Here is a 19,963-nt window from a genome sequence, read left to right on the forward strand (position 1 = left end):
GTTTTCAAAGGGGTACCAACAGTGTCTATCTGGTGTTCAATTGTGCATTAACTAAATGAATTCACATATTAGTTATATTAATTAATACTTGTTTGAATGAGCTTCTGCCACCTTTCCAAATTTTAAGTTAGGGCTTTATTCTATAAATGCCAGAAGATGYGAGTCTTGTGCAAACACCCTCTCCCTCTTAATCGTGTCACCAACAGGCCCCATCCTTGGACCCCATCTTCCTTCATTTGGAGGGTACAAATGACAAAAATCAATGTCCCCATGTTCCTGGCTTTCTTTCAAAAGCATCCTGCATCGCTTTGCTCCAGGCACTCATCTGGATGAGCAGAGAATCCACATTTTTTCTTCTTCAAAAGCCATATTCGCTGGGCTGCTAAAAGATGGGAGAAGCGACTCAGCAGGATCCTGACAGCAAGAGGTGGGGAGAAAAGTGTACCAGACAGACAACAATTTCTCTGCCAAAGACACATTTTATATATATTCTATACACACACACCCTACTATACTTCCACTTTTCCATAATTTCACACTCTTTATTTTCATCTGCAAAGAAGAAAATATACATAGAATGAAAATACACAAAATGCACTCCAAAAAATCCCTACACCTCTTAATACAGCACCGTAACAGCCAGGGAGGTCGGGAGAACGTAAGAGGAAGCAAGCACGCTAGAGCCAGGAATTCCACAGGAATGGGGGATTTCAGAGGACTGAGATTTTGGTGCAGTTCCAACTTCTCAGCTAAAAGATAAGAAAGCATCTTGCACTTCACTAAATAAAACATCTCCCATTTCAATGCTTTCATACACTAATATGCAACTTCTACAAATGTTTCTTTCAGAGATAATGCATCTTTTAATTAAAAGTGCAATTATTTCTGTAATGAATGCCTGATACCCTGCAGCATCCATGGCGCTACATGAAGTATCTTTCCAAATCTGTATTTTTTATCTCTATACATAGATTGAAATTTTCAGTGTCTAGGCAGATTTATTTTCTTTTTTAAAAAGAATCTAGTCCCAACTGATTAACTATATATTTCTAAAATACACTTGAAAACACTCAATTTCGTGTCAACAGCATCAGATTACCTCTTTTTTGTCCAGACAACTATACTGTAAATAGGGTTTGGAGTTTTAGAAGCCTGGTACTGTGCAGCACATGYACTTATAAAGACAGTGTAATGGAGCACATCTTTATATGGGTAATCAACATCACGTGAAGTCAAAACTGAACAGCACAGTTCAAGATACACAACACACCTGTACCTTGGAGGGTATTTTTTGCCTCCCAAGTACTTCAAAATTCCTTCAGTGCCAGAATAATTACAGTGACTTAATATCACTAACTGCTAAGAGCTATGTCCATCATAAGGAGCCAAAGACCACCGAGTAACAGGTAATCGAGCCCAGATCGGTTCTGCACAAAGCAGACCACTGATAACCTTTGGAATCCTGATATGCAAGAATAGAAATTCCCAACAACATCTACTAATCCTGTATCTGTTGCTTCCATAAAGCCGGACAGAGAAAAATATCAGAAGCTGAAAACATGCTCTTCATGTTGTTGAGGTCAACACTTCACACTCCACACATAGGGTTCCCTCTTCAGTACCAATTCTTTCAATAATAGTGCATTGGGTAACGGCTATGGTTGTATCCAAACCAACAGGAAACGTGAAGCCTTGGCCTGAACACGGGTGTTTGCAACACAGGTGTCCTGTAGCTGTGCAGCTCAGCTGCCCATGCCCACCCACGGAGCCCATCTTCCCTGCGTGCCTTATGGTGTCTCAAACCAGCAGCCTCCTCCTCCAAACCGAGATTAGCTAGGCCAGCGCAGGYACTCAGCTCCTCACAGAGCACAAAACCCCAGCGAGTGGCAGGGGGGTTGGCAGGGGCCAGGGGCTTGCACAGCTCCCCGCAAACGCCGCCTCGCAGTGGTCCAGGGCGGCAGCAGCCATCGCTGCCGGAGGGCCAAGGGAATGGGCCCGTGCCCTSCCCATGGCCCCGTCCCACGCACAGGGTACGCTGCTTTTTGTTACATCATGTGTATGGCAACCGGCAATGACCAAAGTCTCCAAGTTAAGACAARCAAGTAGGATCAGCAAAGACTAGCTCAAATGGCACCAGCGTTTCACGGAACACTTGTTTGGCAGCTCTTCTCTTTTATTCAAAGGGCAACGAAGTACAAATCAGGGTACCATAAGTGCAAGTAACTAAACTTTAATCAACAACAGGGCCTCGTGAAACTTCCCGTTTGGAAGCCTGTGGATTTTTAAGCTYTTACATCTAAACATCAAAATGAGGAGTGTAGAAGATTTTTTTCCCCCTGTCCAAGACAGTCACTCAGTGCGACAGTGCGGCCAGCAGTGGGTGGCCATCGGGCCTGCCGGGAACTCAACGCTTGCCCTAAGTCTTGCCCGGGATGGTAGCTTGCCACACACCTCCCTTCTGGTGCTGCGTAGAGCCYAGAAACAGCAAGTCAAAATAAACCAGTCCCCCCAAGCTCCCCCAGATCAAGTTTTAAACCACATGTTGAGASCTGAACATTGCTCGTTCACGCTCCAGGATATTAAACAGAAACTACTATTGAACGGCCACAGTCCTCGAGCCCTCACCAAGAAACTAACAGATTTACAAGTGCTGATTTGTCCACAGGTAAAATTTATGAATGATCAGCAAATCAGCAGTAACTAACAAACACAAGTAGAAGTGGAAGACAGCTCCCAAATCAAACACCCAAAGGATCTTTGTTTAAAATATATGTATATAAACAATAAAAAGGATAAAACACATTATCTTTTTTAGGGAGAAGAGGGTACAAATTTACTCCTCAGAATCAAAGACACAGCCCAACAAGCCCAAGCGGTGGCCTGGCAGAAGTCCTGGCCCCAGCAGAAAAGACACTGAGGCCAGACCTGCAGTCACTGGTGAGTGGGGCTTCCCCTCACCTGCACAAGCATCACTGACCGGCAACACTGGCTGCCTGGAAAGTCCCTGTGAACCGGCACCCAGAACCGACACTTCCCTGCCAAAACACCGGGTAATCCAAAGCCCGTGGCAAAGCGGACACGCTCTGCTGCTCTCCCMAGACACTGCTGACAAATCCCCTGGGAGCTACGCAAACCACTCTGCTGCTTAGAGGCAAAGTCTCAGGACAAATAGTTACCAGTAATATGAAAAAATCATATATTATTTTTAAAGTCAGATCAAACATCTAATTATTTCTTAACTGAACAGTAAAATAAGCTCATGCAGAGGTGACCACTTCATGGGACATTACTTGAATACGAAGGAAATTAAGGCCAATTCTCTTGCTCAAAAACTTGGGGGTAGAGGAGGAAGTTGCTTCTAAACAGGTAAGCTGCACTGAGAGTAGTAGTATTTCTATAACCACAGAGATTACGAGCTCTTACTATCAGGTGTGATAACATGTGACCTGGCAGATAGTTCCTGCTGACTGCACTTCCACTGCTTTGACTTTGTACGTGTGACAGGGCACTTCATCTCCAGACAATTGGCAGCCCTGCAGGAATATGGGATCGCTACTACACGCTGTTTTCTTATTTGGAAACGCTATCCTTATCACTCTTGGGAAACACCCACTGAAATGAACTCTAAGAAAAATACAAAAAAAAGCAGCAAAACAGGAAAGGCATTCTGGAGTAAATGCAGCATTGTCAGCCACGTGTCAGTTCTTCCTTTTATAAAAGCATAACACTACGAACTAGAGCAGGTATTTTCTTTGCTAGGATAAAAGTCATGGAAAGCACATTCATTCCCCTTACTTAACCTCTATAAACTCCAGCTGATTTCTTGGCCCATTGCTAAAGAGCAATTTACAGTAGTATACTGGTGATAAGGGTATGTGCCGTCCACGAGATTAAAGTCAAGGTCACATATAGTGCTCCCACTAATGCCTGGAAGACAGGGATCAGTTTCACCAACTCCACATATATTTTTAGAAGGAGCTGCTGAGGCCATCGACTAACAGCCCTTCGACTACTGAAGCAAAGATAAACTCTGGCTTAAAAGGGAAAATCTAGCACGTCCCTATGAACAGTGGCACTCTGCTGCCGGAGGGAAGGGCAGGARCTCCCATCCTTCACAGTATCCAAAAGGGAAACCCTCAGACTAAGTTCCTCCACACAGACACACGCATTCCTCTCAACAGACACATGCAAAACTGCTCACGCTACAGCTCAAACCTGGGGYGCAGCACCCTGTGCCCAGAGGTCTACAGTGTGGAGGGGCTTTCCTCCTTCCGCAGAGGGCACAACCTGCACACAGGTCCCTAGCAGGCACCACCAGATACCAGCAGCCAACAACCGAATACACTGACTGCCAAAATTAGGGATTCCAAATACTCTGTTCCCAAGCAAGCAGCAGCAGCATAGTTTTTATGCCTGTAGTGATGGAAAGATCTTTACAGGATGTCTCCAGCAAACAGGCAGGGCATGATACCGCTGTTAAACACCTGGAGTTCAGTACCTTTTTGGCCTAGTGTCACTATTTAGTGTGACTTTACTACAGGGGATTAAACTGAAACATCTTTGCCATAGGGAAATCCCCGGCAGAGACACAGCCCATGGATAAGCTACAGGTTCTTCTGAGAGCAGGGGTTTGTAGAGTCAGGATGCACCCAGGAGCCGAGYGGAGGTGACCACAGATGCAAATACATTCCCTACCTCACCCCTCCRACGGGGGCTCCTGGGGGGCAGCCTCTCAAAGTGCTCAGATGGACAAATACTTGGAAGCCCCACTGATTTCTCATACGTCACTTGCAGAGAGGGGCTGCTGCTGTTATCCTGGGGAACAGCCACCTCTGCCATATCTCAGGAAGGCAACAGAGACCCAGAGCTTCAAATTCCCTGGTGGGACRCCCACAGCAACCCACGGAGACCCGCACCCAGCAGGGATGCAGCCACCCCWCTAGACAGGAGAAGGTCAAGGGCAAGGTCCAAGCACTGCTGCCATCACCCACATAGCTCCACTGCCGCCCAGGCTCCCAACTCTCCTCAGCACCGGTGCAACCAGTATGTTTGAAGCCAGGAAGAGAGTCCCACAAGGGACTAGGCATGTGTGCCTAGAGACACAAGCTCTTGAACAAGTTAGTGACTCCCATTCTTAACATGAGCAGGCACAAAAGGAGCCTATGTACAGCATGAAAGACCTTCTAAGCAGATGTGACTCCAAGCTTTTAAGGTATCAGTAATACCTGTGAGTTGGATAACACAGTAAAAATCTCAAGTTGTTTTTTAAAAGAAGGCAATGATGGGCAGAGGCAGCTGTGCAAGCAAGGTCACTTTGCCCTGGCTATTGCATGGTTTCAATTGCCTAAGGTGAAGACAGAGTCCTCTCCAGACATCACATTTGTTTCCTTCTTGGGAAGTATTCCCAGTTATCCATCACCCATGGCTCGCTGTGAAAAGCCGCACGACAGAAGGGTAGTTCAGCAGCCAAAGCCTCTGGACAGGGAGGCGAACGCGGAGCCCAGACTGATGCAACCGTCAAGACTTGCCTGGTCGCCAGGCTTGGGAGCTTCCCCAAAACCCAGCCCACGCACAAGAGCTTTGATAARCCACCTGTTTAACCATCTAGGCAACATCCAGCTACCAAACAGGGCTTACACAGGACTCTGTGTCTCCATTTATCGCCACCAGCTCGTTACCAAACTCACTGATGCAGCTCAGATGACTAAAACCGGGCTTCAAAATCAAGCTCTAGCACCTTGCCACCGCCCAAACACAACAAGAAACCCCAGAGTTCATCCAAAGCCTGTTACAGATCAGGTTTCCACAGGCTGTTTTTCCCTCGAGGCGTAACCTGCTTTCGCTTTCACCAGGCACACCTGAGCGAGGGAAGAGGCGCTCCCAACAGCCTGCTTCCAGCTTATCCAAGGAACGGGAGAGCAACACCTCCCGGGAAAGAATCTGCGCACGAGCAGCTCAGCGACCCTGCGGCACGTTTAGGACACAGTTATACCGTATACATCTCTCTATAGATATATATAGAGAGAGACACACGCACAGGACACGGTTCCCCCATGTCCGCCTCCACACGAGCGCTTTGCGCTTCCCGCGCAGCCCCGGCGCCCGGCAAGGCTGCGGCGGCGCAGGGGGGTGCCGCGCGCCCCGGCCCGCCCGCCGCCGCCGGTACCGGTACCTCGSAGCCGGGGCAGCTCGCGCTCGCGGAGCCGGCCCAGCGCCCCGCCGTGCCCGTAGCCGTAGGCGGCCTGGAGGGCCGACAGAGACGGCAGCTCCGGGCCCGTCTCGCCGGCCATGCCGCGGCTGCGCCGGGGACGRCACAGGCCGCGTCCCAGCGGAGCGAGGGCGGCAGCGGCGCCGTTGGGCCCGGCCCAGCCCGGCYCGGCTCAGCCCAGCGAGGCGGCGCTTCCGGCAGGACCGGCCCGGCCCGGCTCGGCCGCACCTGCCACCCCGCGGGGGAGGACGAGGGCCACGAGGAGGAGGAAGGCGGCAGGACGGGTCGCGGTTCCTTTCCATTTTCAATCATCATAATCATCAATCTKTTCCTGACGAATCATAATTTGACTGGACTGTGCAGACTTCCATGTATAAAGAGATATTTTTACTCAGTGTGCATATATATATATATAATTCTAAGTAAATACTAAAAATAGACCTGGCACGGTAACATGCTTACTGCTTTATATCAGTGCCCCGCTGGAGCGCATAGCCCTGGCTCCGAGGAGTGTTTCTGCATCGCTATAACACGCTCATCTCCGGCTCCACATGCGTTCACGACTGCAGCTGGGCACCGTGCACCCCGTTCCCAGCTTTAATCCCGGCTTTAAGGGCAGCCCTCATGCCATCCGTACCATCCACCATTCCACTTCGACGGGACTTACCGGTGTCTAGTGCAAGCAYGTCCCCATTTAAAACAAATATCCCGTAACAACTAATACACACTACAAGAAAACTTTATATGTTGTCATAAGTGATACACACACTTTGGCTCGATGGCCTGAGCGTTAGGCAAGGTGCTGCTCGCTGCCACGCTTGAGCAGGGCAGAGCGGGAGCTGCATGGGAATACTTCCAGGAGCAAGGGGCACGCTCAGACTTTATCTACCTGAAAAATCTGGGTTTACGACTATTAAAAGTATCTGGAAACTGGAAAACCAAAACAACATCCCTGGCCCATGAAGAGGACTGGGCCTCCTTTCTCTAACACGTAGCAGACATGGCCCACATCAAAACGCACTTTCAGTCTTGCGTAGGATGTCACCAAACCCCTTAACCATATCCCATTCATTCTTCCAGGTGAAGACTCCTCATCTGTAGACAAAATAAATAAATAACACCGGTTTATGTTTATGTATTGCAACTTAGAAGGCCCCATGCCATCACCATGACTTGTAATTGCAAATGTATGTTAAAAACAGCTGCCCTGAGTTTTTCCTTCATATTTCCACTTTCTTGTTATYAATTTCTAAGGTAATTTATTTATGGTGATGCCTAGGTATACAGTTCCTTCAACATTTTCATGTATTATTTCGTATCGTTTATTTCAAATCGTTACCTTCACTTCCTTATTGAATCTTAATCCCCTCTACGAATATCCTTCTTGATTGCACCACACAACATTCTGATTACATAATACATTCATTTTAAGGAACTGAAAATTTCTATTCACGTTTTTCTATAAAAAAACATTTCCTCTGCAATTTCCATCATACTTTCTCTCCCCCTCCCTTTCATTTTTGGAAGATTATCTCTGTGAAAGCAACATGCTTGTAGAAATGGTACTAACTGTGAATGTTCTCTGCACTGCATGTTCAATATAATCTGGTCAGGATTGCTGATTTCTGGGGACCTACCCGGTTTCCAGCACAGGATTTTGTTCATCATAAAGGCCAGAATAAGCTTTTCCAATTTACCAGATGTCTTCAACTCGCTCTGCCGTCAATTTAGAAATTCTTGTTGTTTGAAAATTGGTGCAACTTGCAGCAAGTCCAGTTTGATTCTACTATAGGCTGCCCAGGCTAGAGATTGCAGGGAATTTCCCCAGGAAACATCTTTTTTTTTTTTTTTTTTTTTTTTTGATCTGCACACAATGGTTTCCTGGTCACAGAGTARATTTCCTTTTATCAAATGAAATGAGGACTGCTCTGTGTAAGCACCTTAATGAAGCCATATACTTTGGTAAGCAGGTCCTGCCTAGAGTCTTGCTCGCAGAGCTGTGAAATGAGAAAAGGCTGTTAGCAAAAGGACCTCTGTACACATGTAGTGGACATGCAAAATGCACATATACCCCCCCCGCTCTGCTTGCCCAACTCAATTTTTTCAAGGTCTTTCCTTAATGAAGGTTTAGAAGCAGAAAGAGAGCGATTTAACTTGTTATTTTTGAGTTTTAGCAGAGTGAAGTAACACCTGCAGGTAGTCTAGTTAGGAAGTTTCTTGCTTTGTAAATGTTAATCTGTAATACTGTCATTCCCTAGAAAATACTAGAGAACAAGATGAGGGGTTTTTTTTTTTTTTAAATCCCTTCTGTGCACTGTGACAATGCTTTTTCTCCCCCTCTAGCAACTGTTCAAGCATCATAAGAAGCAAGAAACAGCCTCTGAACCAACACAGTCATTCAGATTCCCCAAACTAGACGCTTCTCTCTATAGGCAAGGGTTGTGCTGTACTGTTGCAGCTCTGCACACAACCAGGGGCCCTGCAGTACTCCTGGTTTCTYAGGGAGTATTTCAGGCTGAAATAATGAAACATTATCATACTGCAGAGAYGGGAGGCGTTCAGTGGAAGGCTGACAGACAATGCACACAAGCTCCTACAAGGCAAGTTCCAACCAYAAGCAAGTAAAACACGTTTCCCATGAGGGTGGTCAAACTCCAGCAGAGGTTGCCCAAGAGATTCTGGAGCCTCCATCCTCAGAGAGGCTCAAAACCTGCCTGGACGTAGCCCTGAGCCACCAGGTCCACTGCGTTGGGCTTCGTGCAGCAGGTTAGACTGGGGACCTCCCAACCCTCTGCTGCAGTACAGTGCATTTCAATAATCACTCAAGTATTTCTAAGACCATTATCTTCAGCTTCCAGATAACTGGGCAAACAAGAAGAGGCTGTCTTGGTGCAGGGACTGCATAAGCTTTCCCTGACCCCCTCCAAGCTCTGTTTTTGTGACTGCATTTTCACATGTCCCACCTGCATACAAGCCAACTGAACAGTGCACATGCAGGGTCTGCACCAAGAGCAAACATGCAGGAAATGCAGCCTCACCTTCCTAGTGAAAGAGGACAGCAAGACTCTCATCTTTCCGGGTTACCAGACCAAGCAATGGGTCCTTCACACTGCCCAAACACATTAAGAAACACAGCATCGTCATGGAATAGCTGACGCAGGAGAGCACCTCTGGCGGTCATCTCGCCACCCCCCCTGCTCCATTTATTTGTGCTTCCTCTTGGTTACGCCACAGGTCTTCAGGAAGTAGCATGTGTGTTTTACAATGACAATGTATACACCAAAACGCAGCACATCACATTAAATGCAAACATCAAACGCCCAGGTGTGAACCCCGCTGCCGTTACCGCTGCGTGACCATCTTGAGACTTGTGTTGGCAGCTACTACCGCTGATGGGGCTTCACAGCAGAGCTCGTGCTGCTGGCCAGAGGAAGGCTGCAGAGAGCAGCGACTCGTGCTCCACCTCTGCCACTGGCTTATCTGCAAACAGAAGGGATTAAACCTGTCCTGTGGCAGGTGTGGGCATAAGAACGTGGAATCAGAGCTAATAGCCATGACAGGTCATCGCACTAAATGGGCTAGTGGTTTGGCATTACGTAACATGATGCATACGTAACATAAGGAACCAACATAAGGCAGTGCAAGAGCGAGCTTGGGACGGAGGGGTTTGCCTCTTGGAAAGATTCCCTTCTAACCAGCGGAAAGGCAGATTCTACTTTATTCCTCCAGTAACAGCAAAAGCTCTAGTGGAAATGAATGCCACAGCCATTTAGTGAAGTGCCAAGCTCGGCACAGATGCAGCCTGCAATAATCTTGCAAGGTCTTTCCTACAGTTTAGGAAAGAAAGATGTTGCAAGCTTATCGGAGCCCCAGTCCCACTTGCAGCATTTCTGGATGTGGCACAGCCTTGCACATTCATCCCTTTTACACAAAAACTATTTCCAGCCTGTTGGGTTCTTTTCCATATTATGTCCAGAAACAATCAAAGATGATTTTGCTAGATCCTGATGCATGTACATAYTGCTCAGTCTCTGGAGTTAACTGACTGAAGGGAAAAATGGATGATGGCAGAAACCAATCAGTAGTTCACTGGTTGAAAACAGTTATTTATTGACTGTTTACAGTCAATTGATCAGGTAAGGAAAGCCGATTTATCTAACCTACCACATTCACAATTAGCTACAAGAAATCCATTTCCTGTATAGCCCTTTGAGCCTAGCAAGTACAAAACGCTGACAGAGCATCTAGGGCAGAAGTCAAGATTCCAGCTTCTGGTTTATCCCTCTGCTGGAGCAGGTTTAAAGAGAAATACAATTTCTGTCTTTATTTTTCTTAATATCAAATTGTACACGTGGAAAAGTATACTTATTGTTTGAGGGACATCTGCTGTTCTTATGTGCACACAGATTATTGGTCGTAGCAATAAAATGGCCATCTTTCTCCTCAGAATTAGGACAATTACTATGAAGCTATTAGATCTGTAGCCTGGGGCAACGTTCCACTCATAACAAAACATAATACTTTACATATGCGAGCCCTCAGCCATTGGATTTAAGCAGCAGGATRTGGAGCTGGTGGCAGAAGCAGTGGATTCAAAGCATGGAAAGTGTTCAGCTCTCCGAGGATGAAGCGCTACTCCCAAGCAGGTTGGCAGGAACGGTGCCAGTGCCCACAGCAAGACATGGAATTTGCTCCTAAATAACTTATTTGCAGAAGTGAGTTTTGCTTCATTCCCCCCTCTCTTGCAGCAAGGACAATTTCCAAGAAAACTAACGCTAGCGGATAGAGAAAACCCACGCTAGTGGGAAGAGCAAAGGGCCTGCCCAGGAGAGCACRAAGGAAGCCTGGGCAGAAACACCACACAGAGCTATCAGCAGATGGGAAGGGAACCCCCCAGTTGCACTGCTGCCTGGCCCAGCCCATTCCCACACTCCTTATGCTATTGCCAAATGCATTTGTATTGGTAGGAGGACCACAGCCAGGCCTCCTTCCAAGCCAAACCCTCGTCCCCGCATCGTGGGCACCTGACAGCATCTAATAGGTTTAGGCCCAAAGCACCAAGAACTCAGCAGAACTATTTAATCCCTGCCAGTGTCACTGTAAAACTTGACGTTCAAAGGGTTTAGCAGTTATTAAAATATGATTTATTACAACAGCCTGTCAAAGCTTTGCGTTGCTATCGAGAAAGCAGAAGTTCAAAGGAAGGCTTGATCACGTAAGCTTTGGCTTTTAAGAGGCTGGCTGTACTGCAAATAGGACAGGTTGCAGTGGGAAAATGTCTCCTTGCAGCCCCTGCCACACTGGGAGTCAGATGAAATCACTGGCTGCAGATGGAAGGTAGTTCTAGAAGTAAACACGAAAGCAAGAGCTACTTTAAGCAGAGGGACCAAGTCCAATGTGCTTGAAGAACCTGATCCCTTGAGGAGACCAGAAGTGGCTCCACCTCGGGATGCAGGTCCAACTTGTCCACCTGGCAGCTTTACCAGGAGATACTAATCACAAATCAGCACTGCACCCAGGGAGAAATCAAGAGGTACCAACCAGCAAGAGGCTGGTTTTAAAGTGTCAGGTTTCCCATATGCATGGGAAGGCACACAGCATGCTAATGCTTCCTAGTTTTAATATAATGTGCCCAAAAATATAAACACTTTCCATCTCCGACAGCATGTTCTGGCTACAAGCATGACAGATATTTCACACTGAATTATTAATGTGGATTGAAGAGCCATAATCTTGCCAGCTGAGGCTTAGTGATACTAACTTGTAACTGTAGAAAGCTGTCTGCCTTTTAAAAATCCAAAATACTTCCTCTATCGCACACAAAAATGCAGAGAAGACCTCAGTACAGCATGCTAGGTACAACATTGGTAGGGTTGCTTACAGCCATGGAGCTTACAGTTCAGACTCATGTTACATGCTGCTAAATAACACCCCCAGCACTTGAATTTTAACAGACTGGCAGCTTGATCAAAAATTAAATTCTCTATTTCTTTGAAAGAGCTTTGTGAACTTAAATATGTGTCTAAACATGCAATCATGTTTTTCAAAMTGCTTTCCATTCTTTCCATCACCATTTCATTGCTCAGCTTGAATAATTCAAAGTCTTTTGTGAGAACTCAAAACAATGTGAAACAACTATATATTAAGCTACTGTTACAAGCTGATTTTCACTGCTTTGTATACATTCTTCTGAATTGCTGTTTACTGTTTTAAGCTAGTAATTGTGTCTACATTGGATTATATTTGACATCTCTACGAACAGAGCTAAAATATATTTGATGCTGTTGGCTTCATTTTTGACAGCTTTGATAGCACTCCGAGGTACTGTGAAAAGTCATTTTTAATAGGATGTTTTCCTTATACAAGGAAGGTAAGTTTTGAAGACAAGAGTTCTCACACTGAAGTCACCTTGACCTTGGATCTCTGAAGCATAAATGGGCAGCAGAGAAAAATCAAGATCAGTTTTGTTAACTTAAAATAAACCCATTTTTACTTAGTTTTGGCATTCCTCTCTCTGCTTGCAAAGAGATCCCAAGTTAAGGCAGACAATTCACTAGAATAAAAATACTTGCTCTGTCTACACAGAGACTTAAGAAATCAGATCTAACTGCTATTTTTTCATGAAAATGCTGGAAACAAATCTTAAGAAGAGATTATCCTCTGATTTGGCACTGAAAGCTTTAATGAAATGATTATTGCTGCTGTTTTTAATTTGGGCCTTTCCCAAAGTGATTTCTGCTAGACTGCTGTGCAGTTTAAAGAATAAAACCAAACAATTAAGTTTTTCCCCTCCCCTGCACTTTGATTCTTCAGTAATTCTCTGTCCTGAAAGGCACCGCGTTATCACTCAGGGCTTTAGAAACACCAGCTATCAGGCATTTCATCTACAGCACCCTGTACATTACCGGCAGTGATCAGTGCGTCGGACGAGATACAGCAACCAGGGACCGAGATTTCACATACCTAGAAACAATCTACTGGGTGAAAGAGAAATCGGGACAGAGAAAATACRTAATTTAGCATGCACCTGCAGTTCTGCAGCTCAGTGAAACCTACCCACCTGAAGAGGAGAGATACCTGTGCTCGACAAAATTTTAAGAACAGAAAGGGGAAGGGTTTCAATTTGAAATACTCAAATATCTATGTTTCTTATGAATTTCACATTTAACTCTCAAGCACCTCTGAAAACAAACTTCCAACACTCACATTGCTTAAGTGCATCTAGCAAAGCACAGGGGAGTTGAAAGTTTCTAAATATAACATGCGTCTTAAGCACATTTCCATGTAATGAGAGAATCTAGAGAAGTCTTTTAGTMGGCTTGGAGAGAAAACTTGTTTGCCCTCCCGCTTCATGTCAAGGAGGCAGGTGAAAGCCCATGAGGAAGGGCAGGTGTGTAAATGCTGGTCTCCACTCAGATTTTCTACCGAGCGTGCCGTAAAAACTAGACTAGACCCACACGTTGGCTTGTACGGTTGTTGCAAAGAGCCCCACAGAGTCTGCCCTGTAGCTCAGGGGGAGCATGAAGGATGGAGCCACAGGAATCAGCTCAGGAGGAAAGCAAGCCAAGATCAGAGAAACAAATCACAGATCAAGCTGAATTCTACTCAGGTCATCTACTTCCCTGAAGTCTGAATAAAAAAAGTCTTCTTCTTGGGATTGAGAACAAGCACACCTGTGAACAAAACCCTGGAAATTTCTATTCACAGTGGTAGAGCACTGGGTCCAAACCCATAAAACAAACAAAAAATAATAGGGGCTTGGGGTCATACTACACAGGGCTGCTACAAACACCAAGTCCACCAGGTTGCCTACAGCAGGGATTCRCGTAGTCGTTCCCTCTCACACTCATCGTCTCACAACATAACTACATGCTATAGAAACACTTCTAATCTCAGCACCCACAATTAAAGCCCGATGAATCCAACTCTAGAGTGCTCTGCGTCCTGAATCTTTTTCCCAAGCTATATTCACTAGAGAACACACTTTGAGCTTTGTACATTGCCTCTCCCTGGATAGAAAAGGCCTGGAACAATTTGTACCAAAAGTCCAGAGTCCCAATCTCACTGACATCAGCCTCATTAGGAAGCATGTCTTGGAGTTTATCTAATGACTTCAGAGCCTGATTTAGGTCTGTGGTTTGTGAGAGTCAAGAGCAGTAGCCTTGCCAGAGAGAGGATTAATCACCTCATGCTGAACCTAAGATACTTAACAGAAAATATTTAACAGAAATGAGATTAAATTATTGCACAATTAAGCTTGTGTGCCAATTTACAGGTTAGCATTTAGAATCTGATGTGCTGCAGCAAAACCCTGAAGGCTCTTATATTTCAAGCTATACCCTTTTAAAAGTTTTGATTTAAATTTTTCATGTTTTGCTTTATAAAAAATTAAGAGAAAGGGTTTTCCTGCAGCTAAGTACTCCTCTCCGCACGTGTACAAGGGGGCTGCGTGTTTAAGTGCTGGGAGGTGGCAACTGCAGCTGCCACTTGGCAGGGCGAGCGGGCGCCCTCGTCCCAGCCGCAACGTCCCTCCTATGACGCGACGTCCCTCCTATGACGTCCCTCCTCTGGCGCATCGGAGGGTCCATCGTGGTGCCCGGCTGCCCCACAGGGGCCRTGGGTCGGGGTTTTGGCTCACCAAAATATCCTGAGCGCGCCCTGGAGATAGGCAGGCGTTAACTCAGAGCACACAACTAAGGCCTGGGGGATTTATGGAAGGGAAGGGAGCGAGAAAAGACATTGTTGGCTTGCCTCAAATTCATGGAGAATATTAACAGCATAAGAAGATTTTGCATGCAAGGGAAAAGCTGGAAAAATACGGGGAAGAGTCTCTTAACAACTACGAGACGTTTATCTGCCAACTGTCACGCAAAGGAAAGGAATTAATGTCAGACCTTGATAGRCAAGTCTGAGAAACGTGTTACGTTGATACTGCTCCGAGAAAAAGTCTTTACAAGGCCCTTTTAGACTAGCAAGTGAAGAAACAGAAGGGAAACTTCGGATGTGAGACAGAGGGAAAAATAAGTCAACCTCATGGAAGTTATGACAGGAACGTAAGGAATACAAATGGGAGGCTAGACCGCACTAAGGACTGCGGGCCCTTCCATGGGGGGTTGGCTCTGCTCACCAGGCTACCGGGGCTACCACACGGGCAGCCAGGTGCCCCCGTGGCGCGAGCGGGACGTGCTGGGATGTACTGGCACCGGGGGCCCGGCCGCGAGGAATGGCCCCGCTTCCCAGCACCGGCACCGCTCCAGTCGGCCACGAGGAGCTACTGCTACTTAGGCCAAGCCCGCGGCGTCGCAGCCAGGTCATCGGCAGCCCGGCCCTCTGAAGGCGCCCGTGCGCATCCCAGAGCACTTCCAGGCCACGCGACAGCCACGTCCTGGACAAAAACACAGCTCGTTCATGCAGCTTCCCTTCCAGGCAGCTCTTGGACTCTAGGGACTGATCACTTAATAGCAGTAACCAGCAGCAAACAGTTGCCACAACCTTCCATGAAACCCCTTGCACCTAATTAGAGCTAACAGTACACATATCTTACTATGACAAGCTACTTTTTTAAAATCTTATTTTTATTTAAACTTCTGTTACTGTTTAAGCTGAAACACAGGAGGTTCCATCTCCAGGTGAGAAGGAACTTCTTCCCTGTGAGGGTGAGAGAGCCCTGGCACAGGCTGCCCAGGGAGGCTGTGGAGTCTCCTKCTCTGGAGATCTTCCAAACCCGCCTGGATGCTGCCCTGTGCCCCGTGTTCTGGGTGTGCCTGCTTGAGTGGGAAGATTGGACTAGATGATCTCTAGAGGTCCCTTCCAACCTCGAATATTCTGTGATTCTGTGCTGTATGGTTTTAATTTGAAGAAAAAGTCATTACTCCATGCTCTATTTTGCATTTGCTTACCATGGTTAACGAGAAGGAGACATTAGCTTGCAGCAAAAGGCAGCGCGCTSTGCCCGTGTTTCAGGAACTGTACTTGCAAGGCCAACCACCTAGTTGCAATAAGGTCCTCTCTAAAATTTGGGATCTGGGTTTGTATGGTTCATACTTMATAAGTGAAGTGTTTACAATTAGAGGCTTGCCTCTAAGCCAGAAATTACAAAATGTCTCTTTGAATCAAGATCTTGCATTTGATAAAGAGACACAAGTTTCCAAGCATATCGTAGAATTAAAAGCTACAGGAGCATTTACTTTGCTTTCTCTCTTTTTTTAAGAATTTCTCATCAAGAAAGGCAATCACACCTCCCAAACTGCTAAGAACTGCATTGCTGCATACTGCTTATTCCCACAGACGTCTTAAAGACGACCCTAAGGATCCCAAGTCTTTCCCCTTTCCTGACCTACGCTAAAATTACCGAGACTCTTTATGGGATTCAACAGCCAAGTTCGTACTCCAGGACACGACAGGCTGTTTATCACAGGAGACGTGCGCTTATTTTTGTCAGGCTCTCAATCATAAAATATGTGAAGCTTAGCAGATATGAGCTTTGTTCTATATTTCCACAGATTTCCATTTATGCTAGGAAGGATAAAAAGAAGAATTAACCTTCTACAAAGAGAGAAATAAAACTATGCAACATAGAGTTATCTAAGGGTCCGAAATTGCCACAAGTCCTTTTGCTCCTTGATAAGCTCAGGTGGGACAGTGTGACAAAGTGTAAGCAAAGGATTTTTATTCTTCCTCATACAGAGTCGCAAGAAAAAACTGTTTCAAGGGTCAGAGAGTTCCATGGCAGAAAGAGATGAARCCCATCTTCACACAGTTCTCCCCTTTCCAGCAAAGGAGAAAAGATGCACTTATCTCTGGTATGCAGCAGGAAATCTCTTTCATGCTGTACAAACTTGAAAAGTAAAATTYTTGAAATGTATTTTTGCAAACAACACTGAAAAATTAAGAAAAAAAAGTCCTCAAGTCTATCATTCCAAGTTGTTCAGAACCTACCAGGCATAGGGCTACTAAAAAGCCCTTTTATTTTGTTTTTGATGTATATTTTTTTGACATCTGTGAGCACTGTATAATGAAGCAATTAGTAAGAATAATACTTTGGCTTACGTGGTGCTTTTCAAGCTCTCAAGACACTTCAGAAAGCTTCAGAACTGAAGCTTCAAAAAGAAGGAATTTAAAACCTCAGTACTCCATAGCATGAGCCAACCTTAAGATGAAGGGAGAAGAGCAAGAGGAGGAAATTCCAAATCATTTCAAAATCTCCTTTTTTGATGCTCTTGCACCTTTCCCCAAAGCACACATTGCTGATTTCTGTTAAGGCCCAAACACTGCTTTGCTCCAAAAGGATAATGATTTTGTTTCCTGCCCTGTTTTGAGCACTGCAAAGCCAGGAGGTTAGGTTGAGCTGTCACTGTGTGGAATCAAACCATCTTTGTGCTGACAAGAACAAGGGATTTAGGGAACATCAAACATTGATCTACAGTACCAATTTCCCCTTTCTCAAGCCACTGCTTGAACCAGCAGATCACACTTGATCTCCTTAAAGTCTAACACCACTCAGCAATTTCACAGCCACGCCGTGTTACCCTTTATCCGAAGCTASTAGCAGCACAGAAATGAAGTACATCTTAGCACCAATGATCTATATTATTGTCTTAAGTGGTAGTACTTCTCTGTATTGCTGTGTATTAAAAATTAATTTTTCTAAATTAAGAAACACAAAATGAAGAGAAAAGCCATAGATTTTATGTTTCTTATGTTCTCATCGCTGGTTCAGAAGAACTTTCATGATCTAATTACTTATGATTCTTCTTGCATTGTAAAACAGGTGGAAGTTAATTAAGGGTGTTTGTCACATTTTATTCTATTGAGACCTGAATCCACTTGAACATCACAAGAGCTTAGCTGATCACAGTTTTTGTCACAATGATCATGCCGCATCCTCTCAAAATGATGAAAAAAATGATTCTTGTGCTTGCACACATGCAACCACCATCCCCAAAAGCCTTCCAAATCCTGACACGGGTCATGCCAATAGGAGGGTTCAGAAAGCAGGGACTCTTGGAGGGTACTTTGAATAGGGTTTTATCCCCCCTTTAATGCACAAGTCTGCCAAGCTTTCCAAGCTACCTGCTGTAGCCAGGCTAAAGCCTGGATATTCAGGAGGCATTGCAGGAAATTAGAATGTTGCAACCAAATCCCTCTCATAGATCCACAGCCAGGATTTTAAATCTTTGATAAGTCCTGGCATTCATGAGCCAAAAACAGTAGTATATTGTGATACTACMTATAAAAATTGATGTAAACACCACACTGTGGTAGCAGCTTCTCACTTTATTAAGAGTGAATCTACTCCCCTTTCTTAGTTTAACAGCAAAGCTTTATATGAAAGGCATAAGTAGTAAACTCTACCCACCAACATAGTAAAACGGACTGGTGAGTAATACGTACTGCTTAATTCTGGTTTTGAACAACTTGAATTGAATTGCTTGAGGGAAGCAACTCTAAGAAGAGTTCGACTCATTTTCCTATCTCTTTAAAGCTTTATGCACGCTTATTTTAACGAACAGCTCAAGCCACCCTGACCCAACCTCGTTCCTGAATTCATCTCATCCCAGCCTGTAAGCCAGAGGCCTGTGGCCTTCAGCAGGGACTTACCACACGCACAGAAACAAGCTGCCAACCTGCAGGTCCTTTGGCTTATTAGGACAAGGCGAGGATTAGGATGGCAAGATCACTGTCAGGGAGCTATTGTGTCCCGGTGAAGCGCTGACCCTTGCTCAGCAGGGCCTCTGTGGCCTCAAGAGAAAGCCAGAGCCAGGTTCAGAACAGTGGAACTCAAAAAAAAAGCAAAGCCTCAGTAACATTTACTTTGCTATGCACAAATTTGTTAGAACTGACAAAATCTGCTTTCTGCTGCAGACTGCCTTGAGCTGGGAATATTATCAGTAATTCCAGCAGACAGAGAAACCAGGCAAGCGAGGGAGGCTGCACTTGCCGCGCACCCAGCTCCGAGCGTGGCTGTCACTGCCGTCACACAGCAACACTAACTGCTCYACCTGCTAACCCACATTTCCCTGCCACCTCCTCCAAGCTGGCTGCCCTGGCAATCAAGAGCAACTTTTGCTTGGCCTCCAAGAGCAACAAAGCCGCTACAGGCTCCTATACAGAGCCCCTATAGGCTCCTAGATGWAGGGACACGTGTGCATAATCTACAGGGAGCCTCTAAATCCTTTGATAGTTTCTAGCACATGGCCTACAGGTGTTATTACCAGTTCTGACTAAATTTGTCTGTGCTGAGTTGTAGAAAATGATTTGGCATTTCTGCATTTCTGCCTGCCATTAATCAGGGTTAACGGATGATGATAAGGGTAATTAGTTTTAACCATCGCTGAGCCTCATAGCCCAAGCCTCTTCAGGTTGAAACACAACCTTCAGTTGAAATGCAACATGAAAAAGAACAGGGCAATATCTTCAAGAGTGTGTAGCAGGAGGGAATTATGAAAATGTGTATGCACTTGCATGCGTCTGTGTGCAAACTGCTTAAATGGTTAAAGTCTTGCCCAATATATTGCCTTTTTTTTTTTTTGTTACAGAAGACAAAAACACATGCTCAAGTTTGCCAGCAAACTCTAGCAATCTCACTGGAGAGTTGCACAATTTAGTTCGAAGAGTTGCTGCTTGCTAGACAATTATTTTAAAAAATATATGCAATAGTCAATTCTGATTTTGCAGAACTCAGCTCAAGCTTGTAGTTATGCCTGCCCACCCTGAGTTTTCTGGAAAAAAAACACAGTATAGGACCAGTGTAGG

The 19,963-nt window shown here is 45.5% G+C and overlaps 1 protein-coding gene across 1 annotated transcript in view; it reads right to left on the reverse strand.

The window, feature by feature from the left end:
• The window catches only part of MOCOS (molybdenum cofactor sulfurase), a 177,728-nt gene extending 171,438 nt beyond the window's left edge, over nt 1-6,290 (reverse strand). Inside the window, exon 1 of the mRNA XM_026041857.1 lies at nt 6,173-6,290. Coding sequence (XP_025897642.1) covers nt 6,173-6,290 — 118 coding nt within the window. The remainder of the gene's footprint in view (nt 1-6,172) is intronic.
• Nucleotides 6,291-19,963: the final 13,673 nt, after the last annotated feature.

The sequence above is a fragment of the Nothoprocta perdicaria genome, unplaced genomic scaffold, assembly GCF_003342845.1.
Source record: "Nothoprocta perdicaria isolate Ctin4 unplaced genomic scaffold, notPer1 scaffold_297, whole genome shotgun sequence".
Taxonomy (NCBI): Eukaryota; Metazoa; Chordata; class Aves; order Tinamiformes; family Tinamidae; genus Nothoprocta; species Nothoprocta perdicaria.